The sequence below is a fragment of the Dioscorea cayenensis genome, chromosome 5 (assembly GCF_009730915.1).
Source record: "Dioscorea cayenensis subsp. rotundata cultivar TDr96_F1 chromosome 5, TDr96_F1_v2_PseudoChromosome.rev07_lg8_w22 25.fasta, whole genome shotgun sequence".
NCBI classification, from domain to species: Eukaryota; Viridiplantae; Streptophyta; class Magnoliopsida; order Dioscoreales; family Dioscoreaceae; genus Dioscorea; species Dioscorea cayenensis.
In genome coordinates, this window is record NC_052475.1 from 28,972,443 (window position 1) to 28,994,688 (window position 22,246).

The window sequence follows — 22,246 nt, forward strand, 5'->3', positions numbered from 1 at the left end:
AACCGCTTACTCTTCATAATTCCGGAGTTCCATCTTAAGTAGACAAGTTAGACATGGGAAACTGAATGATAATTCCGTTGTGGCGTATTTAGTTTGCTCAACTAATTAGAAAGCTTAATGTTTTATATGTTATATAACAAAAACCTATCTTTTCTAATTAGTTTACATGGATAAATACCCTATTTGTCCATGTATATATACAGGCTATAGACCTATGCAAAGTCTCATACTTGCATTTGTTCCCCCTCCAAATTGTGTTCCGCTTGTACTGTTATTTAAATTGCTGGCCTAAAACTCTTTTTGATAGCAGTGTAAGAACTAGCATTAAACATAATTCACCGGTTGAAATGTTAACATAATAATTTAATCTCTTTGTCAATTAAATGAATGCCCTGATTAAGTTAAATCAAGATTGTTTGAAAGGGATTGGTTCTGTTCTTCATTAATTATTTAACAACACTTGTGAGGGGAGAAGAGGCCTTAACTTGATTGAAATTATGGATTACTTAAAGCTTAAACACAGCTTTAATATTCTTTCAGAGATATAATTGGGGTTCTTTGTACATAGATGGAGTTGACAAAGGATTAGTTGAGGAACATTATAGTATGGTAGGTATTTGATATGCTAGTCATTTCAATTTGGGTTTTATGTGATTATCCAGTCATTATCAGTAAGAACTTGATGAATTGACATCCAGATTATTCTTTAAAAACCTAAACAAGTTTCACTGGTTGGAATGCAAAAATATTGGATGACCCTGTTTTATAAAGAAAGTAAAATAGCACTGAGAGAAATGAAGTGACATGATAGTTGATTTCAAATGGTATTGATTTACTTGATTTTCAAATCAAATAGTTGCTTTGAGAAGGCAAGATCAATTCTTGGAGTTGTACATAGAGAGATACACAAGAAGGTTTCTGGGTGCAAAATACCCTGTATTGATTCTGATTAAAGGCTTAAGCTATATTGGCTGGTGAGAAATAATTATCATGGTATGAGGATATACAAGAATAACAACAGGAAATGGTAAAAACAAAAAAAAATTATTTTGATGTGGTTGATCAATGCCTGGCCTACTAAATACTGGTTTCTCCATCTGCATAGCAAAATTATCGATGTATCCGGGTTACTATATAGCGCCCTTTCTCCAAATCATATATGGTCTTCAACTGAGGATTCCTACATTTGGATACTGCAACCATGGTGAAGACCATCAAGGCGGCGATGATCAATAGAAATAGCAACACCAGCATTCCATCTCGATTGATCGCAGGTATCCAAGAATATGGTGCGGTTGGTGATGAAGTTCCCTGCATGATGAAGGCTCCCAATGCCCAGTCAAGTGGAACATTGTCCACTTGATTCACAAAGCTAATCCTGCTCAAGATGGCATCAAATAAACATTATATGTTCATAGCTCAACTTCTTTCTTCTTTATTGTTTTTCTATCATTTCAAAAGTCATGAAACATTGGAACAGATTTTTTATCATTAATTGAATGCATGAAATCCTTAATGAATTGTGCTCATACTAGATGTTAAGTTTCAATAAACTAATATAAACAGTTTTGATGGTTATTAAGAAACATGTAAAATATTTCCTGAATGTGCACACTAATAATTTAAAATATCATTATAAGAATATGGGGCATACCTATCATCATCCAAAGCAATTCCAAGACCGTCATGCAGGAAAGCCACAATGTATGCTGATGAAAAGCAGTATCGTGAAAAATCTTCTTCTGATAGTGTACTATATTTCCTTTTCAGTCTCAGCTTATCTTCTTCACAGAATTTTTTCCCGGAGGAAATCAGATCAGAAAGAGATGATAATGAACCAAGCCCAAAGAACTAGCAAGAAGTAAAAAAAAATTAGAATCAGCATGAAATCCATAGTTTGTTTTCAAGAAAAACAGGCCACATTTGCCTATGCGGGAGAATCCCTACAGCGCATAACCTTAAAAAGATTAGATAAATGGCAATGGATAAAGATAATATTAAATAAACCTTTGAAGTATAAAAGAAATTCTCCGTTGCCAAGAATCTTCCTTGCAATTTAGGTACAAACGTTGACCCTACGAGGCATTCATCAAATGAACATTTATCTGCATATCAAACAGAAAATGTCAATGTTACCCAACTAATTCTGAAAATTTATTATCAACATGTCTATTGGATTATTATCAGGATAATCCATGAAAATAACAACAGAATATCTCTCAGCTTTTAATATTTGTAGAACACCATTGAAATAAGACAACGCAAAATGCTAAACAGCATAACAATGTCAAGTTAATGATAAATACTGCAGGATCATCGCATAGGATGTTAGATATCAAGTGCTTGTTGCAAAAGAGAACGCATGTTGAAACTAATAAGACACCTCAACAAGAGAAGCTACATAAAAAAAAATAATAATAATAACAACAACGACAACAAATAAATAAAAACATAATAATTAATCCCACAGTTATATTAGGTTGCATATTGTGCATCTGTAACAAAATAATCTCAAAGGATAAAAGGAGAAGTAAAGAATCGAAATGAAAGGAAACATGGCAAAAGAGGATAGCTAGCATGGAAAGTTAATGTTCAAGCAAAATATACACAAGCACAGATAAATGAGAAAGAGGCAGTAAAGAATGAACACTCGAGATCAATGTAAATTTAGAGAATACGGTGGTTAAGAGCTGTATCAAACCCACTACCTTTCTCCTTCTGTAGAAGCATTAATGAAAGAGACCTACATGCCGAGTAGTTACCCATCACATGAGCAACATCATTTCCTTCTGCCTGCAAACTAGGGACACCAGCAGAGAGCTTCCCAGATTCCAAACCATGTGAATAACTTCTAGGAGTGCAAGGATCATATATTCCCTGATGAACATGCTCTGCTGTTGAATAGGAGGAAAAAAGTTTCAATATTACTGATCACCATAACATCTAAGCATACTGTTAAATGCCATTAATCCCTAAAAACTGAATGATGCTATTATCTATTGCCAAAGACTTACATTATAGAAGCAACAAAAATCTAACTAACTGTGCCATATTATTTGGGCAAGACTTGGAAATGGTTTGTTTCATAGAAGGCTTATCTCCACATGAGAATTCATTACTCCATTAATCCACCTACAAGTTATCTACTTCCAGAATCCATATTAATTCCATTGACCTACATCTAATCAAAATGTGTCTTTCATTGCTTCCTAGTTCCAATTGAAAGACAAAAAACAATATCTGATTTGAAGAAGCAATTTAAAGAAAAAAAGCTATCTTTCTAAACAAGAATCTTTATTGGTTCAACCAACCATAATAAAAATTTCAAGTCCAATGCAGCCGTTGTTTTCTTCTTAATTCTCTCATCCAAAATAATCCCATGGGCCTTGATAAAGAAAGAGTCCAACTATTTCTGGGAAGCTTAAGGAACAAAGATGAATTCATTTTCTTGCAGTATATGCAGATCATGGACATCCTTGTTTGGTACAAGCAGGCAAAAAACCAAAACCAAACAAACAATCAAAGGCATAAAGAATCCATGGAATAGCTGAGAGTACACGCCTTCATAGATGTCCTGTTTTCTGATGCATAATTTCCATGGCAATAATTGAATGGGTATCATTTTATTTTAGTAAAAAATTTGGTGGAAAGAGAATAAAACTGCACAAGGGAGGAAATCACCTGATTTCAGTCCTTCAGAGGCAAGCAATTCTTGAAGCGAATCTTGTGCAGCATTCTGCAAAATATAAGAGATATATTTTCATGTAATGGACAAATAGGTGTAGAATGATTAGCTGTCTCCTGACAGCGGCATTTTCCCTTAAGGGGGAAAAGGAAAAAAAACAATATTCTTGAAAAGAGCAACAAATTCCCACAAATATCCTTCAGGAGATAATTTTAATTTTTAGCACAGCACTTGAATACACTTACTCCATATTTGAGTATTACTGTATTAGTGGGCCCTAAGTCCACACAACTGAACTGTCTTATTAAGGGGGATCACTGAGACATGGAAATATTAATGGTGAAATGGAGATCTTGACAATGCCAATAGCAAAGCAAAGAACAGGACCAGATCGTAGAGAAGCTTTTAATATGGAGGTCTCTCCATGTTTAAGAGAACTAAGACTAGATGAGTTAAACCAGTAATCACCTGGCCAAAATGAAGGAAACTATGACTGTAGAGGTTATACCTCCTTTCCCCAAAGTTAAGTGGCCGTGCATATTCTGGTGGCAAAGGTTCACTTGAGACAAATGTCACCTGCAGGTTCAAAATAAGATGGTTAATTTTTACTCATGTAGTATTTAATAAGTTTCAGCAGATAAACACACAATACAATTTTCAGAATGAGTGAAGTGAAGAGCATTGCTGGTTTGACAATTCTAAGACACAGTAAAGCAACAAATTAAAGGTATTTGGACACAAACACGCTCATATTTTTAGAAAAATTATAGGCAGTATTGACTCCAATATGCTCACTAACTCAAAACAGCAATAACTTTGTTAGTATAACTGATCTGCAGCATTCCTGCATGCAGAAGATACAAAAAAGATCAGTTCCCGATTTTATTTAAAATGGCTCTTATTAAATCAATTTGAGCATAATATAATCTAATTCAAGAAAAACAGATGTTCTAGATGCTTTAATGATGGACGCTCTTTTACTCACGCCACAAAAGCATCAGATCTGAGCAGAAGGTAACACATTCACGCAAGCAGGCGAAATAATGTCCAAGAAGGAAAAGGGATCAATGACCTGAGCAGAAGCCCCACCAAGTTCAATGATCCCAGTGGTTTCTTGCGGATCACCTCCCAGAGTACCAAGAGCATAATTTGCAGCAACCCAAGCATAGCTGCCTTCATCAGTACCTATCAAATTACCAGGTAAAACCAATCCCTCCAGTTTTGAGAAAAGAAAGTCTTGCAGATCCTAAAACACCCAACGCCTCAACATATCAAAGCAGCAAGCCATCTAGAAAATAGGAACCAGATCCTAACGAACTCTAGAACTAAACAAAAGCTTTGATTTTTCACAAGAACAGATTAGAGGAATGCCGCCAAAATAGCTGAAAAATATGAAAAACCTAAACCACTTGCCTGGAATCACCGTAGCCCAATCATCCCGAAACCGAAATCCAGACGCCCTTAAAACTCTCCTACACGACTCCAAAATCCTCTCCCTGGTCTCACTTTCAACCATTCTCAATCCAGCCGTCGCCATAAGCCTCACCTCCGTCTCGCCCCACAAATCCCTTGGCACGTGCCCCTTTCCAAACTCCAACAACCCAGCCAGCGACTCCCCAGCCCTCTCCGGCTCCTGAGCATACGCCGACAAGCCCGGATTAACCTTCATCTCCCCCGACGCCGCGAAATCGATCTCCGGCACTATTCCTTCACCAATCCTCCACCCATAAACATGGATCCGGCTCCCAGAGCTCCCACCATCGATGACAATCCCGAATCGGAGCTGAGAAGGCGCACTTCTAATGGAAACAAGAATAAATACGAGGATGCAAACCAAGCCCACAACGACGCAAACGGGAAGACAAGGGATCCTGCGATGATGATATGGTTTGGTGGAGGTGGAGGAGAGCTTGAACGCCGCGTTGGGATCAAAAGCCATTGTAGATCTATGAATCAAGAGGGGAAATGGCCGGAAGAGAGAGAGGGAGAGAGGGATCGGCGCCGAAGAGTCTCCGGCCACCGCCTCTCCGCTCTCCACTCGCCGTCCGGTATGGATTAAAGTAAACGATGAGAGGTCAATGTCCTTTTTTATCGGGGGAGAGGATCAATGTGTGAAGAAGGGATACGCTGTGCCGCTTATTGTAAATTTTAATCTTACAATGCACACTTGTCACGCTAAGAAATTTCATTAATTAATAATTTATTTTTGAGGGTTTTTGTTTGTAAATCATGAAAAATACTTCCAATTGTGTATTATAATTGTTTGTACGCTGAGGAACCTCAATAATGTATTTATGTGGTTTTTGCCATCAATATTGGTTTTATGTTCTCAAAAATATTTTAAATTTACAGGTAATTATTTCTATTTTAATAATATTATATAGTTATTTTATTAACTTTATATTTGATAGGATAAAAATTTTATGGGTTGGGGATTTTCTACCTCCACCCGGTATTGTTTTGTTTGGTTTTCACCAATTATAACAATTTACCATTGTTGTCTCCTTAAGAATTTGATTATGTCTTTGTTCTAGTGGAATGGTATATGGTATATATATATATACATATTGAGTTTTCAAAAAATATACAAATTGCTATAATATTTGAAAATTAAAGAAATAATTTAGAAATTTTAAGAGGGATGAAAAGAAATAATTGTTTTCTTCATATATGTATTTATAATTACTTATTATTATTATTATTTATGCATATATGTGGCCCTTTCTGAAGTCATGAAACATTGAGCGCAATTGAGACTTGAGATTGAGACTTCAGTAAATATAAAATGTTTAATTTTAAGTTGTATTTTGGTCGGAGGGACTAAGCTTACTACGCTATTCAAATTCACTGTTTGATGACATGAAAATTTTAAATATTGAGGATTTATATATACTATACTTTTTAACTCAATATAAGGGTGTATTTAGAATTATAAAGTTTTATAGGGTTTATTTAGAAATTACTTGTTAAAACCCTGGCTTCACTCGCTAGGGTTTTCACTCCAAAGCTTGCTCCCTTTTCCTTCAATCATGGCGGAAGAGGCAACAGAGATCCCCCAACCGATCGAGGAATCAAACCTATCACAGGAGGCATCGGCGCAGGATATGGAGCTGGAGCCCGTCTCCGGGTCCGCGGAAGCTGAAGGCGGCGTGGAGCAGCAGGAGGAGAACGGCGCCACCAAGAGAGCTAGGGACGATGTTGAGGAGGAGGAGGAGAACGATGGGAATTCGAAGAAGCAGAAGGTGGAGAAGTCTTTGGAAGAGGAGCGGCTTGAGAAGCTGAAGGAGAAGGGAGGAGAAAGTGATTCGAAGGAGGGTGAGAAGGGATCTGAGGGTCCTAAGAGTTTGGGCCCAAAAAACTTTGGTTCGTCGGTTGAGATGTTTGATTATTTCATGAAGCTTCTGCATTCTTGGTCTACTAATCTCGATGTCAACAAGGTTTTTATTTTTTCCTGTTAATTTATTTGATTTGATTACATGCGAAAGTTATGTGTTTTGCTCTCTTAATCATATGTTTTTCATTTTGCTTTTTTTCTTTTTTCATTTTTGAAGATTTAGGTTAGTTTAACAATTAGTTGTTAATTGGTGATTGAAGTTGAAGCAGTCAAGGACACCTCCTTTTGTTGTCATGGTATAGCTTGTCTATTGTTGTCTTGAATAAGTTTAAGCAAAAAATCATCATTTACTCTTTGTGATTTCCTTTTGATCCCTATAAAACGATGTTTTTATAAAGTTTTATTGTTATTCTGAAACTTTTCCAGAGATTGAACTGGAAGATATTTTTAGAAGGTGCAGCTTAATGACTTCTGAACTAGCTTATAGTTTTGTTGATTATCATGTGAAAGATAAGAAAATAAAGAGAATGGATATTTGCTTAGAGATGGTTGTGGAGGTGGGAAGTGAAGGAAATGGTTACTCTGGCTTAAAGTAAAGGTACAAAAGAGGAGGAAATTCTTAGTGCCTTTGAATTCATGTATTTATGAATATGAGGAACTAATCCCCTTCCTTATATAATGAAAGATTTGGTTTAAGCCAATAATTGATTCATTCTCGTGGTAAAACCATATTCTTATGTGTCCTAGGACTCTAATCTTCAGGAGGCTTTCTAAGTGGCCATGTATGTGTCTTTGGTGGATGGGCTTTATTTTGTTAGCAGGTTAAATTTCTTTTGTCATTTTCTTGCATGCATTCACTGGGTGTTTGGTTGCGGTTGGAATAGTTGGTAGTCAGGATTGTAGTTTTGAAGTTAGAATATGGTTTGGAGAGAACTTTTATGTCAACAAAACTTTGACTCAATCAGTGCTAATTAAAACAAGTGTTTTGTAATTAAAACTGTAATTTATAATTAATAATTGATTCTTTTAATCATTAGTTATTAGTTGTGTTTATTCAATTAATTAAAATTTGTAAAATGGCTTTTTTCCTTATTTTAACCTGTTCCGAAAGTGGTGTTTGCTTGGAGAGAGTGGACTTTCTCTCAATTTGTTCCCTAACCAAGCACCACCTGAATGTTCAAAAGAGTTAAGCCAAATGGTGGCAACTGATGCCTCAGGATAACTTTCTGTTATTATTTAAGATTGCCTGAGAAATAGCTGCTATCAGGTTTGAATATGTTCTTTCACTAGTCATACTTATCTTTGTGAGGTAATTGCTTCTGAGAGCAAATAATGGGTATTTCTTGTTGCATTTTCCTTTGCTTCCCATGTCTGTTCACTGTCTTTCTGTTCTAGTTTAAGTTGATACATACTTGGAAATTGCAATCATGTATAAAGATTCGTGCAGTATTGGTATGTAAGTTTGTCCAATGACTTATATTTTTTTTACAGTTCCTGATGCTTTCAAAGCTTAAAGGCCCATTGAGGAACAAGAAAATGACCTTGTGATTTAAATCGTGATGAAACAATTTGTACCCTGAGTGCTTATTCAAATAGTTGCAACTTATGCATATTTAAAATTTCATTTCAAGATGCTTGCATTTGTGTGCTGGTTAAATGTGTTTTATATCAAGTGTACTTTCTTGTCTGAAAGAACCAATTCTAGTAGCTCCCTCTCTATTGACTTTGTACTCTCATTTAGGTTTGGTTCGATATTTTAATATTGGCATCTTTTGAAATATTTAGAATGATACTTGATTGGTAAAAGACTCACCCTAGAACAGTGTTTAAATTTGGTTGCATGAATGGTGATTTAATTGGTCTATTAGAGTTCTCTAGTACTTTTATACGTTGCCATATTTTGTTGGCTGCCGTTCTTTTTGTTTTTTCTACTTCGTATTTATTCTCAAGAGTTCTAATAGCATTATAAGTGGAATCTCTTATAAAGAAAGAATAATCTTCAAACTCCAAACTACAAGTTGCGGGTTCAGTGAGATGGGAGCTTGTGAATGGATAGAGTTATAGCATTGGGCAAAACTGATTAGTTGATCTAACGATTATGCAAGGTACCATATCATCATTTACAATCTTTAGTCATACTTGACATTTTTGTATTCAATGGAATGATTTATAAGGTGAAACCATCAGCTTATGACATTAGTAATTTATCAATTACCATATTTCCTTGATTTTAAATTTCAATATTACCCATTTTTGATGGCACATCAATAGCTAATATTGGTACATATTATTTCCACAAATCTGCTTGATTCTTTGATAAAGTAAACTTGAACCAGTATTGGGCGAGCTTTAGTGACTGTAACGCTATATTTAGAAAGTCAACATCCTCCTTGTTTTACAACTAGTGGTGGTCATTATTTTTAGAAGCATGAATCATCTGATACATCACATTCTGGTCCTTTTCTGCAGTATGAACACCTGGTTTTACTGGACTTGATCAAGAAGGGACACCCAGAGCCTGACAAGAAGATCGGAGTTGGAATCCAGGCATTCCAAGTTCGAGTCCATCCAGCCTGGAAAAGCCGCTGCTTCTTCCTTGTGCGATCTGATGGGACCTCTGATGATTTCAGCTTCCGCAAATGTGTGGACCACATCCTCCCCTTACCTGATAACATGAAGGTGCCTTCAGCTTCAAATGGCAGTAAACACAAGGGAGGTGGCCATGTTGGCAAATCCGGTGGTGGTGGAAGAAGGGGACACGGTCATGGCAAACGGGGAGGAAAGTAACTGCTTGCCTCTTTTTGTACTCTCCTCGGTTGTATCCAGTTCAGGACTTTGTCTTCTGGTTATGTAGTTGCAGTAGACTGCAAAATTTTGTACTGGAGGAGTGTTTTGTTGTTCTGGTTTGTTACTTTACACGGATTTTAAATTATATCTAATTTCCTTGCTTCTCCGAGAGATTTAATCACTTGTTGTGAACTCCATGCAATTTGTTTTCGAACATATAAGTGTATAGTATTTGACTTCTTGCTTCTGGTTTCAAGGAGAAAAAATATGTATAAATGCTTACTTATTTGCGATTATAATTTTATTTAATTGTTTAAATATAAAAGTTTTTTTTATGAAAAATGGTAATGAAGTTCCCACCAGACTTGTTTCTTTGGATGAAAGAAGTTCCCATCAGACTTAACTAACAACTTTCTCAAACTTGCTTGCCTTCTCATTCTCTTGTATCATTGAATAAGATATCCTCTCATTCTAACATCAATGCGTTACGCTTATCCCTTTTTAGAGTAACAATTAACTTCTTGGGAAATTATTTTCTCATTTTCTTGGCAAAAACTTAATTAAAAACAAGAAAATTTGGATCACCTAACCACATCTTCATTAATGGAAGAGTCTTTCATATGGTTCATATTAAGATAATCTCTTATGCAATGTATTATGTATAAAACATAAGGACATTTAACAAAATTTAATATGGATCAAGTTGCATTACTAAGAATTAAGTAATACAGTATTTAATTTTAAGATCATTTCGTATCTTTGGAAAGTATTATAATAACTTGTTGAACTTAAACTATATGCAAAAAAAATAACCCTCTTCTATACTGACTTCTTATTAGTTAATTAGTCACTGATTAAACTCTAGGTTTGAATCTCAAAGCCAACTTGCTTATCTTTATTCAACAAACCTCCAAGCAAAGCTTCTTCTCACCATGTGTTCTAACTTCCAAGTCAATGAACATATTTCTAAATCAAAAAAGTTTTATAACGAACATATGTATATAAATTTGGTGTGTGTGTGTATATATATTTATATGGTAATTTTGGTGTTTGGTTGAATATGTTTCACCATTCGATAAATATGTGATTTATTCATATTATTAAAAATAAAATAAAATGTGTTTCACCAACCAAATTGGAGATTTGGAGTACATGTTAGTTATATCCAAAAAAATGTATTCACATGGTAATCCATTGTTTTTTTATATTCATTTTATCAAAAGTCTATAGGAAAACAAATCATGTGCCAAAAAAGGGTTTTAAAAACACAAGTAAGTTGAAGAGACATGGTTGCTTGATGATCATGAACGTTTTCCATGTTCTCCCATAACTTAATAATTTAGAAGAGGGTAACCTGCCAATCTTAGCTTATAAATACAGCAATGGCCGGCCATTCATATCATTCAAACTCATTTAGTTAGTTGGTATCTTGAGGAAAAAAAAAAAAAAGCATGAAGAGCAAAACCTTCTCTTTTCCCTTCATATCTCTTCTCCTCCTCCTGTTTGTAGTTCTTTCTGCTGCAAAGAGTTATGACTTCTTTTACTTTGTTCAACAGGTATAAATTATGTTTTTTTTCCTTGCTCTATCAAATATTCAAATATATATATATATATATATGTTGATATGTGTATATATAATTGTGGTGGATTTACATACAGTGGCCGGGATCATACTGTGATACAAGACGGGGTTGTTGTTATCCGACGACGGGGAAGCCGGAGGCAAACTTCACCATCCACGGCCTCTGGCCAAATTATGACAATGGCAAATATCCTCATGATTGTGATTATGAAAATCTGTATGATGCAACCAAGGTCTGTTACACATTTCCTGTGTCCAAATTATATTATATTAATTGTGTATTATTTATTTATATATTTTGTTAAAGAAGAGACATATTATTTGGATTCGATTCAACTCAAAAGCTTTGATTTGGAGTGATGCAGATAGAAGATCTGTTACCGGAGATGCAAACCAAGTGGCCAACACTTGCATGTCCGAGCGCGGACGGGAACAAGTTCTGGGCGCATGAGTGGAACAAGCATGGCACCTGCTCCGAGTCCATACTCAATCAATACTCATACTTCCAGGCTGGACTTGATCTCCAGACCAAAGCTAACATTCTTAGCATCCTCGAGGACGCCGACATTAGGCCCGATGGAGCATTATACAGCACCGAGCACATCACTGAAGTGATTAAGGAGGCGCTCGGAGTGCTCCCCAGCATTGAATGTAACAGGGATGAGTCTCGCAATCCCCAGCTCTTCCAGATCTACCTGTGTGTTGATAAATTAGGCAAGGATTTCATTGATTGTCCCTTTTATCCAAAGCGCAAGTGTAGTCCTGAGATTGAATTCCCTGCTTTTTAATTAGCTAGTGTGTAAGTGCAGCCTTTCTGGGCTCACTCTTTTGAATTATCTTAATAATTAATGAATTAATGCATGAAGACTTATATTTTCAGGGTGTTTGTTTGATTGTGTTAATTTGAAGTTGTTTTGGAGAAAAAAAAGGAAGAGCAAAACAGAACAGAACATGGACAGTAATTAGTTGAGTAATATTGCTGCAATGAGGACAAGCCCAGCAGGGCTTACCAATAAGTTTGTTGTCCATTTTGTTCATGAGTGATATGGTTGTCACTGGATTGCAATTGTAGACTAATTTAGTGGAAGGATAGACTGGTGAGTGGTGAGAGTTTGATTCTCGGTTGATAGTATATTTCTAGAAGTTATGAATAGTGATTGTGTACAGGTGGTTCCAGTGCCCACGTGAGCGTGGCCCCATCCCCACTTGTTCTATCGAGTTTTGTGCACGTCTTTAGGGTCTCTAGTGGGTCCGTCCTGTTTCTCTTCCTTTAATATATATATATATATATATAAACCAACTAGATGGAAATGGGTTGGTTTGGACTTCCTAACATGCTTTCCTGGAAAGAGAGCAAGCTGTCTGAACAGTATGGACCAAGAGGGGCATGAAAGAGTTTTGATCAAGCTTAACATTCATTGATGATATGTAATTAATTGTAGACAATTTTTTTTAGCATTAAGTTACCGTTATCTCTTTTATCTTTGTAATGGAGTTTTGCTTGTAGGATAACTAGTCTATAAATTCTAATTTCTTCATCATCTTCATAAATAATGACACCGATTAATTAATTTTAATATATTATATTTTAATTTTAATAAAAATAAACCAGCTTTCTTTGTTCTAGATTTTTCTAAAAAAGTAATAGTTCTTTATGGATTAAACTCTTTTCCAACCAGTGGTTGAGTTATGTAGAAGAGAAGGGGCAATCGTCTTAAATATATTTTATAAATATGACAAATAAAATTTGAATTTTGTATTGTTAATATGAAAAAGGTTTATATATATATATATATATATTTTATAGGGTATAATATGTAATTAAACAATTAAATTTTTTAGAGCCTGATATGAAGAAATAATTAAATTTTACAAAGTTTAATTTAAAAATAAGTCTCTAAATTTAATGCCCTATCAATTAAATTTTTTTTGCAAATATAGTTAAATAAAACGTGACTAATGTAATTCCTTATAGCTACAAAAGAGAAGTGAATTGGATTGACTTGAAGTTACATCCCATTTACATGTTAAACTTCATATGGATGACAAATTTAAGGTCCCTTTTGCATGAATCAAACAAGTTTTTTTCATTGGAAGGTAACTTATAAAATGAAGTTTATTTCTTTAATTTTCCCCATTTTGTATTAGCATGTTCATCTTTATAAATTCCCTTCAGACTGTTATCTTCATTTTATTGAATGTAACAACAATGAATGTATGGATTTTTCTTTTTTTTTTATATATATATATATACCTTTTCTTTTAACAAAAACTTAAATGAGAAATTAGAAAAAACTAAATGCTCTAGCAGATATAAATCTTATTATTTAGTTAATTTTATCAAATCAAGATGATGAATACTTTATATTGTTTACGCGGATAAATTATATTAGGGACCTTCATAGATTGGTTACACTGTTACATAACATTTTCAATGTTTTCTATAAGGGTGTACTTGGGAGAAAAGGTTTGGAAAGGTTTTGAAGGTTTCATAAAGTAAGAGTTGAGGGTTAAAGAATTTTTTGGACAATTTTGCCCTTCTAATAATTTTATAATTACAAGTTATGTTACAATGTGTATTATGTATTTTGAGGAAACTATGTAGATTATGGTTTATTTAAATGAAATATTATGTATTTTGATGGTTTAATGAATATTATTTTACTCATTTTATGGTTTATTTTATTATTATTTGTCATAATTGCCGGTGCTACAATAGTTTTTATTACATTTGTGATTTTTTTTTAAATTTTGATAAATTTCATGTTGTAATGACAAAGACTCAAACCAAAAATTTGGATTAATTGTGCAAAAACATAAATAAAAATAATCCAAATGCCTATGCTTTTTGTGTTTGAATTAAAATAAATACAAGAGTATTTAGTAATAGCAGTATATAACTTTACGTTTTTTTACTTCCAAGCCAACCACAAAATGATGAAAACCCTTACTTTACCTTCCATTCACCACCAAGCAAGATGTAGATTCAACCCTTCCCTTCCATTCCCTTCGTCTCCCTGTCCACTATTTTTATGAACCCACCCCTCACTTCATCCAAATAAACCTTTCCACTCTATCTGAGTATCATTTCTTATTCATGACAACATGGATATATATATATATATATACATCATATACATCTCTCTATATATATTTAATTTTAAAAAATTACAAAATATAAAAGAAATTTATTCGATTTACCTAGCTGGGCCACATCAATGTTGAATATACTTTAATGATTTATATTGTAATTTTTGTATATTATGGTTTATAAGCTCTATGATTTTTCTTAATTTTGTAAATATTTTTTATACATGTTGATGTTTCATAAAAATACCTGCATGCAAATAATTAATTTTTAAAATTATATATATTAACATGTGGAGAAAAGGAGGGCGGGCTCATGCTTCTTGTGCATAAAAATTCTGATTTTTAAAATTACTTTTTAATAATAATCTCTATAAACATTGAACAGGCATTTTTGATGTATTAATACTCAAGAAGGTTGTGAAGAATATCATCTCTCATGCATAATTAATTGACTGAGACTTTTAAAACTATTAACTAGATTCTACTAATCTCTTAGGAATGTTTGCATTGATGCTAAAGAAATCATTCAAATAATAATCCGAGTACATACAAAAATTAACAAGTCTTGGGGTTCCACTTCATATATATATATATATATATACACCCGTAGAAACACATAAAACCGAACAACACAAATAAAGACAAAAAACAAACAGAGAGAAAAAACATGAGTGAGACAAAAGAACTAGAGAGGGATCACCAGAGATGATACACACCTAAAACTTACACACTGAAAAATAGAAAAAATACTGGAAGTGACTAAGCAAACGAGGTCCACCAGAAAGCGACGTAGGTCAACTCAGATGAGCTAAGTGCAAAGTTGTCAGGCCCAGACCGGTCCGGCCGGTTCAACTGGAAAAATCGGGAACCAGCCATGTGGCCAGCCCGGGTATACCCCATTGAACCGGGTATTAAAAAACCCGATATTAACCCGGTGACCCGGGCGGTTCAACCGGAAACTGGTTGACCTGGCTGGGTCAATCGGGTCACAATGTTTAATTTTTTGTTTACAATATTTAATAATTTATTATTATTTTCTCATTAGACAATAAATAGAATTACAATATATATATATATATCATAAACATACTAACAAAAATTAATATTTAAAAATAAAATCTATTAATGTGTTATGTAAATATTTTCTAAAAATTTAATTTATTAAGAAAATAAAATAATAAATAAGTGTAATTTTATTATAAAAATATAAAATTAAAGTATTCTAATTAAATAAAAAATATAAGAAAATTTAAAACAAAATAAAAACTCAATTGAGATATAAGAATTAGTGAATTAAATTTCTTCTCTATTTTAACAAAATCAACCAATAAATAAATAAATGACATAATTAGAAAACTCTACTATATATAAGGTCATTTATCAATTTAAATATCAAATTTAAGTAGGTTTTTATATTATAATTATGGGTTTAATATTATATTTGCTCATTATTAATTATTATAATATTTTTTTATATTTAATTATTGACTTTCTGTTCAAACTCCCTGCTCGACCCTTTGGCCGAACCCATCGACCCCTAACCCACTGGCATTAGCCTGGGTTATCACCTGGGCTAGGGTCTAACAACCTTGGCTAAGCGAGATCACTCTTGGGGCTAGTGTTGCAGCGTCGTGTTGGCTGAATCTGATGATCTAGCGCTTAGAAAATCTATCGAGCGCTTGATATTTTGGATAGAGGTATTGGGAAGTTGGTGCTGATCCCTAACTATGGAAATCCAAGCAAGTAGCGTGCGAGTGTCTTTTGACCATTAAAGAAACTGGTTGAAGAACACTTAAATATTTTTTTTCCAACCAAATATTTCAGAAAATAAATCTGAAAAAAAATCCAAAATGACAGCTAGTTACCCTCTAAAAAAGGAATTCAGGCTGCCCAAATCTCTAAAAAAGATGGGGGAAGAGATTGGATGTTTAGGTTAAACTTGAAGAAGCTCCAGATGCGTTCTAAGAATTCACGACTGATTAGAAAGCGGTCCACTCTTTCAGAGTCTTTGTGACATAATCAAAGCTTTAATTTAATCAAATTATAATTTTCAATAAAATTTAAATATCAATAATTAAGAGTATATACCATAATAGCAATTCAAAACTACACAACATATGTTATCAATTACATCAATGAAGAAGAAGAAGAAGAAGACTAGTAGTAGTTGCTAGTGTGGTAAGAATCCATGCTGTGAGATAGCAATCTCAAATGCAGCCATCCTCTCCCCTTTGGCAAATCCATTCCGGTCATAAGATGATATCTCCGAAATGTTTAATTCTTTGCATGCTTTGATGAGCTCTTCTCCCACCTTTTGCGCAGCTTCCTGTCATCAAATAAATGCATTATATATATATATATATTCTCGATGACTTCTCATGACAAATTGATAGAATTGAAATTATTAGACATGAAAGAAGATAACTACAGGCATATAGTTTACCAACAAATTATTCGTAACTTATAGTCTTACTTTAGTTAATTTAGAAAATATAGAAAATATGAACTTGAATATATAAACCCGTGTTGAATCATACTCGGATAATATGTTTGATTTCCATCTAAAAACTAGCAAAGCATAATAGAGCAAGAGAGAGTGTATAGAGTGAATCAAGACAATACCGATAACCACTAATGTGCATGGCAGCCTGTGCAGATGTGACATAGTATGTGATTGAAGTTGCAGTTTGGTCACATTTGATATGATCATAAAATTCATAGAATTGCAAAAACTAAATAATTTCCAAATATTTATAATGCTAATCCAAAATAAAACTAAGACAATAAAAAGAAAAAAAAAATGAAAAATAAGTACATGGTACTCACTATAGTGCTGCAAAGAAGGTCTTGGCGGATGGATTTCTGCAAAGTGCTGCCATAGAATAGTGTCTTCTTGTTCTGATCATCGACAAGCATGGCGTACAATTGCTTGCCGGAACAGAATACTGAAAGCCTTGGCTTTGAAGCCGAACCATTGAACTGCATAAAGTGGACAACAGGGCTGTATTGAGTAAGGATTTCTCTAAAAGGCATTTCTTCAAACAGTTAATCTACACCTTCTTACGCCTCCTGCGATTCCTAATTTTAGCACTTTCTGTTCGAGTGTTTGCCCGGGCTTCAATCCTTGAAATCTTCAGCAATGGCTCTGAAACATATATATATATATATATATATACAAGATCAGCAGCGCAAAAGCGAACAGAGCAGGCTTAAGAGACAATGTTGCTTACTGTGAGGAAGAGTAATGGTGGAGAAGTTGTTGCAGAGTGGATTGAAATGCAAACAGGAAAGGCTGGAGATTCGTGTGAGCATTCGGCCAAGAGGGAGATGAAGCAAAGCCATAAGAAATAGCATGCACAAACTAGGGTTTTAATATTCTTTCAGGAATTCTGTCGAACAGGTGTGGCGCAATGCAACACCAAGAATTGCGTTATTCTGCCAGTTTTTGCATGTATAAACCCATGAAAATTAGTGATATTTATTATTGATATAGGTTATACATAATTATTAGGTTATACTGATTAGAAAGCGGTCCAGATGCATGTATAACCAGTTTTTGCGTTATTCCACTCTTTCAGTAATTATGTATAACCTAATAATTAATATCTGTCGATATATATTATATACTTCCAGCTATTGATGGCTGTTGAATGTTGGGCAATATATGTAAATATATATATATATATATATATTTTTTCTTTTCCAAGACGTGTGATCTCTTGTTTAGTCAATAGTAGTTTCTATTTCTCCACTTAGATCTCTTTTGTTAAGCCTACTTTTATTAATTGTGGATGATGTGACATACTTTGGTATTTGTATTGTTTTATTTGTAACGACTTTTTGCTTATTTAACATGATTTATCTATTTTTATAATATATATATATATATTATTGTAAATGATAAAAAATATAAGGGGTTGTTTGGTTGCCTGTATTTTAAAATATATTGTAAGTCAAATTACATATTGAGTAGGATTTAAAGAGTGTAGACGTGGGGGATTTACATTAGAGTCTCTGGAGTTCTTGGGTAATGACCCTCATGGAAGTTCAAGTTCACAAAATTCAAATATATGGACATCTGTTAAAAAATATGTTGGCATTAATGTAAGTCTGATTTCTTCTTAATTAATACATTTCAAAAATTTAGTTTGAGAATTGGATTTTAATTTAAACTCCACTAAGGAAAAAGAAGTCTTTGACATTCTAATTAAACAACAGATATTTTTTCGAGCACAATAAAAATGTAAAATTCTATAACGTTATTCATGTATCATTTGTTTGATCCCTCATTTCATATTTATGAAAACTTTTGACTATGAACAAGCACAATTTAAACTAGAAATTCTCAAAGGACTATTATTCAAGCAAAATTCAAATTGTAGCTAAAGTGATTTCAATTTTTTCTTGAATAAATTATTTTATTGAGATTATTTTTATATGAAACACAATCTTGATTTTCGATGTATTTGTTCTAGTGTTGGTGAGAGCTTTCCTTTAATTATGGATCTCATGGAAAACTCTAATATTTTTAAATTGAACAGTGAAAATAGGAGAATGATTTCTTTAACCAATCATTTTTTTATAGTTGTCGTGCTCCCCTCACTTTCCTTTTTATCGTAGTAGACTTCTTCTCCTAGCATATCTTTTTGTACTTGTAATCGCTTTATTTCTTTTTCAGCATAATTTATGTGTTTTATCCAATTTTTTTAATTTTTCATATATACTTGAGATAATCATTGATCCCAACAGAGTCATTGAGGAAGCAATCTAAATATATAAAATTGAAATGAGCAGGAAAGTGATAAATTAAATAATCAAAATATTATAATAAAGATGCATACTTATAGACTCGTATTGATATAGACGAGTTTATTTCTACAATAAATATATATATAGAACCTCAACCTTCTGACTTAGGAGAGGAAGGGATAACCAACTACCCATGAAGGGTAATTTATATATATATATATATATATATCTTCAAATAAGCTTCATCGAGGTGGATTCGGAGGAGTGTGGTGACCATTAGCACCTGAAGGAGGATAATCACTTCTTTCCAAGTCCATTCTGCCATTAATCAGAGCTTCTTCCAGCACTGTATCTTCAGAAATCATCTGTGTTTCAGTAATCACCACTATTAATCATTACAATTCATCTTCCATTAACCTCTTAAGTGACTTTTAATATTGAAAAGCTTTGATTGTTAAGATACCAAAATTATATATATGTACCTTGTTGGATGACTGCACTAATACTTGAGTCCCTACAACAAAAGAAATGATCAAAATGGTTTAATTAGAAGAAAAACAAGAACTAAAAATTAACAAGAACAAGAGTGATATTAAAAGACATGTTACTTGCTGATAGAACAATGACAGAGGAGGACAAGGCCAGAAGGAAGACAAAGAAATGAAGGAAAGACCTCCCCATCTTTGCCAAACTCATCTATGACCCCTCTTCTTATATAATATCAAAGTATTCATATTTGCTATTGCTTTTCTTTTGATGAAGATAGCCATTAATGTTTGCTAATGGTCACCCACCTAAACCACAAGCAATAGTTTAAGACAATATCTTGGAACAAAGTCAACTCTAGCTCAACCTTTTCTTGTAACTTCGGAAGTGGGTGGGAAAGTTGATAGAAGAGCATAATTAATGGGAGTAGGAGAAAAAGGAGAAATTTCCTATTTCTTGAATGCATGCATGGTGTGACATCAGGTTGATGATGCATAATTTGCTAACATGGGTCTTTAAAAACACATATTCAATAGCGTGCCACTTTAGCGACTGTGAAAATACGGCTAATTAACTTGTGTAGTTAGTTTTGTAAGTATTATTAACTAAAAGAGGTCATGATCTGTTATCTTTGCTTAAGGGGGTTGTGGTGTAGAGAACTTCCTTTCATTAAAACTCAACAAATATGCATATATAATTCCCATTTTGGCAGAGCTCATCTCCCCTCTATCATTTTTAGCATGCAGTGTTTAGCTTTTGGATCTATATATCTCTTTGGATTCAAGCATTTGTATGCAATGTTTCCATGCATGTCTAACTGATTGAATGTCAACTCAACTGAGAATTAAATGAACCTTCAAATACATCAATTCATAAAACAACACTGAATCAGTTTGTAAGTTAGTTCTTGTTTTCTGGGTTGAGACTCAAGCATTGACTCTCATAAACACTCAAATACAAGAAGACAATACGTTTGACCGGGTTTATTATTCAAGGCCATTTCTTTACGAGGTCAAATGGGTGAGAAAATGTATGATAGGAACTATGAGAAACAAGGTAATGGATGCTGAGTAGGAGCATAAGTTTGGGCTTTTCTTTTAGGCTTTCTTTTGCTATAAAAGAAAGAGAATCACAAAACTCTCTCTAAAGTGGTCATAAATAAGAACTTGTGGCCAAGAGCTCTCTTGTCCTTGCTAACTCGGCAAACACTCCTAAAACCCAATACAAAGAGCATACACTGAAACACAGAGATCAAGAAAAGAAAAAAGAAAAAAGATGTCCATTGAGAGAAGAGACCCTGCAATAATCAAGCTCTTTGGGAGGACAATTCCTCTTCCTTCTTCTTGTGGAGTAAATAATAAGGTGATTTGCCACTAGTTTTCTTGTTTTCAAAATAAGAATTTTTTCAATTACAGTCGAGTTTGTTTTTAATTTGATTCTTTAATTATAAACATATAGTTTTGCAACTTGTTACAAATTTCAGGATCTTTCAAGCAAAGAAGACAATTATAAATCACCGAATTCCAACAGCAAATCAGGTATAGCAATGAAGAAGCCAGACAAGATACTGGCTTGTCCAAGATGCACTAGTTCTGATACCAAGTTCTGCTACTTCAACAACTACAATGTCAATCAGCCGCGCCATTTCTGTCGACAATGTCAACGTTATTGGACGGCCGGTGGTGCAATCCGCAACGTGCCTGTCGGTGCTGGCCGACGACAACGGAAGGACAAGAATTCTGCATCACAAAACAAACATTGCCATGAATTGAAATTTAATGGAACAGTACTAAGTTTCGGTGCCGCCGATACTTTAACTGATACATGGAGTTCATTTACTTACTCTTCAATATTAGGAAAGCACACAAGAGATGGAGAAGAGAAGTGTTTATGGATTCCCAAAAACATTAAGGATTGACGAGTCTGAATGAACAATATTGTTCGTGAGGGAAATCTCTTCAATGAATTCAATACAAAATCTTTAATATATGCTAAACTTGCCTCTTTATTTCACTATCCTTAACTTCCATAAAATAGACCATATAATGTTCAGATATACTGAAATAATTTTTGCCAATTTAATAGCATATGGTTTTTAATGGTCAAATTCAAATCATACATATCTGTAATAGTTAATGAGAATTCTAAAATTAATGACACTGGGATATATAATAGTCATGATTTTCGAATAAACTTTTAATATATGTGATTGATAGAGACATGTTATGATTGAGTTTACTATGCATTCATTTATTCGGTTTCCATCTCATTAATTGAAACCTACTGCTTAAACTATAATTAGTGATTAATCATAGCTTAAGCCACACTCTATGTACATTCTACAAAGTTCTAATGGATAATTATAGTTCTTTATAATTTTGATTAACAAATAGAAGCTTTCTTTGCAGTGGAATCGAATTGTTTGCAGAAGGCAACCTTAGATTTCGCAAAGAATAAAGTTATTAAGGAAAAGATATAAATGTAATTATATTATAAAGATAACCATTGATGAACTCCACTAAAATAAGAATCA

General features: G+C 33.6%; 6 protein-coding genes across 8 annotated transcripts; 3 read left to right on the forward strand and 3 right to left on the reverse strand.

Moving 5' to 3' along the window:
* Nucleotides 1-840: 840 nt before the first annotated feature.
* On the reverse strand, nt 841-5,862 carry LOC120260821 (probable apyrase 6). Of its 2 annotated transcripts, none has more exons than XM_039268392.1 (8): nt 5,099-5,862; nt 4,758-4,870; nt 4,154-4,261; nt 3,682-3,736; nt 2,709-2,891; nt 2,008-2,105; nt 1,655-1,851; nt 841-1,378 (listed from the first exon to the last, which is right to left on the reverse strand). In XM_039268392.1, exons 1-8 carry the CDS (start codon nt 5,622-5,624, stop codon nt 1,111-1,113), a joined length of 1,548 nt encoding a protein of 515 aa, XP_039124326.1. In that variant the 5' UTR covers nt 5,625-5,862; the 3' UTR covers nt 841-1,110. The 2 variants fall into 2 exon arrangements, with proteins under 2 accessions (XP_039124326.1, XP_039124325.1); XM_039268391.1 differs by having other exon boundaries at nt 2,709-2,894; nt 5,099-5,858.
* A 793-nt stretch (nt 5,863-6,655) lies between these two features.
* On the forward strand, nt 6,656-9,987 carry LOC120262041 (protein EMBRYO DEFECTIVE 514). Its single transcript, XM_039270091.1, has 2 exons — nt 6,656-7,122; nt 9,489-9,987. The coding sequence occupies exons 1-2, from the start codon at nt 6,715-6,717 to the stop codon at nt 9,804-9,806; spliced, it is 726 nt and encodes a 241-aa protein (XP_039126025.1). The 5' UTR covers nt 6,656-6,714; the 3' UTR covers nt 9,807-9,987.
* A 1,252-nt stretch (nt 9,988-11,239) lies between these two features.
* Nucleotides 11,240-12,267, forward strand: LOC120262091 (ribonuclease 1-like). The gene is made up of 3 exons (XM_039270145.1): nt 11,240-11,362; nt 11,466-11,621; nt 11,754-12,267. The coding sequence occupies exons 1-3, from the start codon at nt 11,258-11,260 to the stop codon at nt 12,174-12,176; spliced, it is 684 nt and encodes a 227-aa protein (XP_039126079.1). The 5' UTR covers nt 11,240-11,257; the 3' UTR covers nt 12,177-12,267.
* A 4,309-nt stretch (nt 12,268-16,576) lies between these two features.
* LOC120262126 (50S ribosomal protein L18) lies at nt 16,577-17,941 on the reverse strand. Of its 2 annotated transcripts, none has more exons than XM_039270187.1 (4): nt 17,709-17,937; nt 17,535-17,623; nt 17,305-17,457; nt 16,577-16,804 (listed from the first exon to the last, which is right to left on the reverse strand). In XM_039270187.1, exons 1-4 carry the CDS (start codon nt 17,830-17,832, stop codon nt 16,649-16,651), a joined length of 522 nt encoding a protein of 173 aa, XP_039126121.1. In that variant the 5' UTR covers nt 17,833-17,937; the 3' UTR covers nt 16,577-16,648. The 2 variants fall into 2 exon arrangements, with proteins under 2 accessions (XP_039126121.1, XP_039126122.1); XM_039270188.1 differs by having other exon boundaries at nt 16,742-16,804; nt 17,294-17,457; nt 17,709-17,941.
* A 1,336-nt stretch (nt 17,942-19,277) lies between these two features.
* On the reverse strand, nt 19,278-19,967 carry LOC120262204. The gene is made up of 3 exons (XM_039270279.1): nt 19,836-19,967; nt 19,710-19,741; nt 19,278-19,592 (listed from the first exon to the last, which is right to left on the reverse strand). Exons 1-3 carry the CDS (start codon nt 19,921-19,923, stop codon nt 19,470-19,472), a joined length of 243 nt encoding a protein of 80 aa, XP_039126213.1. The 5' UTR covers nt 19,924-19,967; the 3' UTR covers nt 19,278-19,469.
* A 912-nt stretch (nt 19,968-20,879) lies between these two features.
* Nucleotides 20,880-21,664, forward strand: LOC120262244 (cyclic dof factor 1-like). The gene is made up of 2 exons (XM_039270323.1): nt 20,880-21,075; nt 21,197-21,664. The coding sequence occupies exons 1-2, from the start codon at nt 20,989-20,991 to the stop codon at nt 21,629-21,631; spliced, it is 522 nt and encodes a 173-aa protein (XP_039126257.1). The 5' UTR covers nt 20,880-20,988; the 3' UTR covers nt 21,632-21,664.
* The last annotated feature ends 582 nt before the right edge of the window (nt 21,665-22,246 follow it).

What these genes read in the sequence shown, in the direction of transcription:
- LOC120260821 (XM_039268391.1), bottom strand. Translation starts at nt 5,624, where the DNA reads ATGGCTTTTGATCCCAACGCGGCGTTCAAGCTCTCCTCCACCTCCACC. An exon ending in GTTTCCTTCATTTTGGCCAG is followed by an intron (nt 3,737 to 4,153) that starts GTGATTACTGGT and finishes TATATTTTGCAG; the next exon opens with AATGCTGCACAAGATTCGCT. An exon ending in ATTGCTTTGGATGATGATAG is followed by an intron (nt 1,379 to 1,654) that starts GTATGCCCCATA and finishes CATCTTGAGCAG; the next exon opens with GATTAGCTTTGTGAATCAAG.
- LOC120262041 (XM_039270091.1), top strand. Translation starts at nt 6,715, where the DNA reads ATGGCGGAAGAGGCAACAGAGATCCCCCAACCGATCGAGGAATCAAAC. An exon ending in CTAATCTCGATGTCAACAAG is followed by an intron (nt 7,123 to 9,488) that starts GTTTTTATTTTT and finishes CCTTTTCTGCAG; the next exon opens with TATGAACACCTGGTTTTACT.
- LOC120262091 (XM_039270145.1), top strand. Translation starts at nt 11,258, where the DNA reads ATGAAGAGCAAAACCTTCTCTTTTCCCTTCATATCTCTTCTCCTCCTC. An exon ending in TCTTTTACTTTGTTCAACAG is followed by an intron (nt 11,363 to 11,465) that starts GTATAAATTATG and finishes ATTTACATACAG; the next exon opens with TGGCCGGGATCATACTGTGA. An exon ending in ATCTGTATGATGCAACCAAG is followed by an intron (nt 11,622 to 11,753) that starts GTCTGTTACACA and finishes GGAGTGATGCAG; the next exon opens with ATAGAAGATCTGTTACCGGA.
- LOC120262126 (XM_039270187.1), bottom strand. Translation starts at nt 17,832, where the DNA reads ATGCTATTTCTTATGGCTTTGCTTCATCTCCCTCTTGGCCGAATGCTC. An exon ending in CACCATTACTCTTCCTCACA is followed by an intron (nt 17,624 to 17,708) that starts GTAAGCAACATT and finishes TATATGTTTCAG; the next exon opens with AGCCATTGCTGAAGATTTCA. An exon ending in ATCGCAGGAGGCGTAAGAAG is followed by an intron (nt 17,458 to 17,534) that starts GTGTAGATTAAC and finishes CACTTTATGCAG; the next exon opens with TTCAATGGTTCGGCTTCAAA.
- LOC120262204 (XM_039270279.1), bottom strand. Translation starts at nt 19,923, where the DNA reads ATGAGTTTGGCAAAGATGGGGAGGTCTTTCCTTCATTTCTTTGTCTTC. An exon ending in TGTCATTGTTCTATCAGCAA is followed by an intron (nt 19,742 to 19,835) that starts GTAACATGTCTT and finishes CTTTTGTTGTAG; the next exon opens with GGACTCAAGTATTAGTGCAG. An exon ending in TAGTGCAGTCATCCAACAAG is followed by an intron (nt 19,593 to 19,709) that starts GTACATATATAT and finishes ACTGAAACACAG; the next exon opens with ATGATTTCTGAAGATACAGT.
- LOC120262244 (XM_039270323.1), top strand. Translation starts at nt 20,989, where the DNA reads ATGTCCATTGAGAGAAGAGACCCTGCAATAATCAAGCTCTTTGGGAGG. An exon ending in CTTGTGGAGTAAATAATAAG is followed by an intron (nt 21,076 to 21,196) that starts GTGATTTGCCAC and finishes TACAAATTTCAG; the next exon opens with GATCTTTCAAGCAAAGAAGA.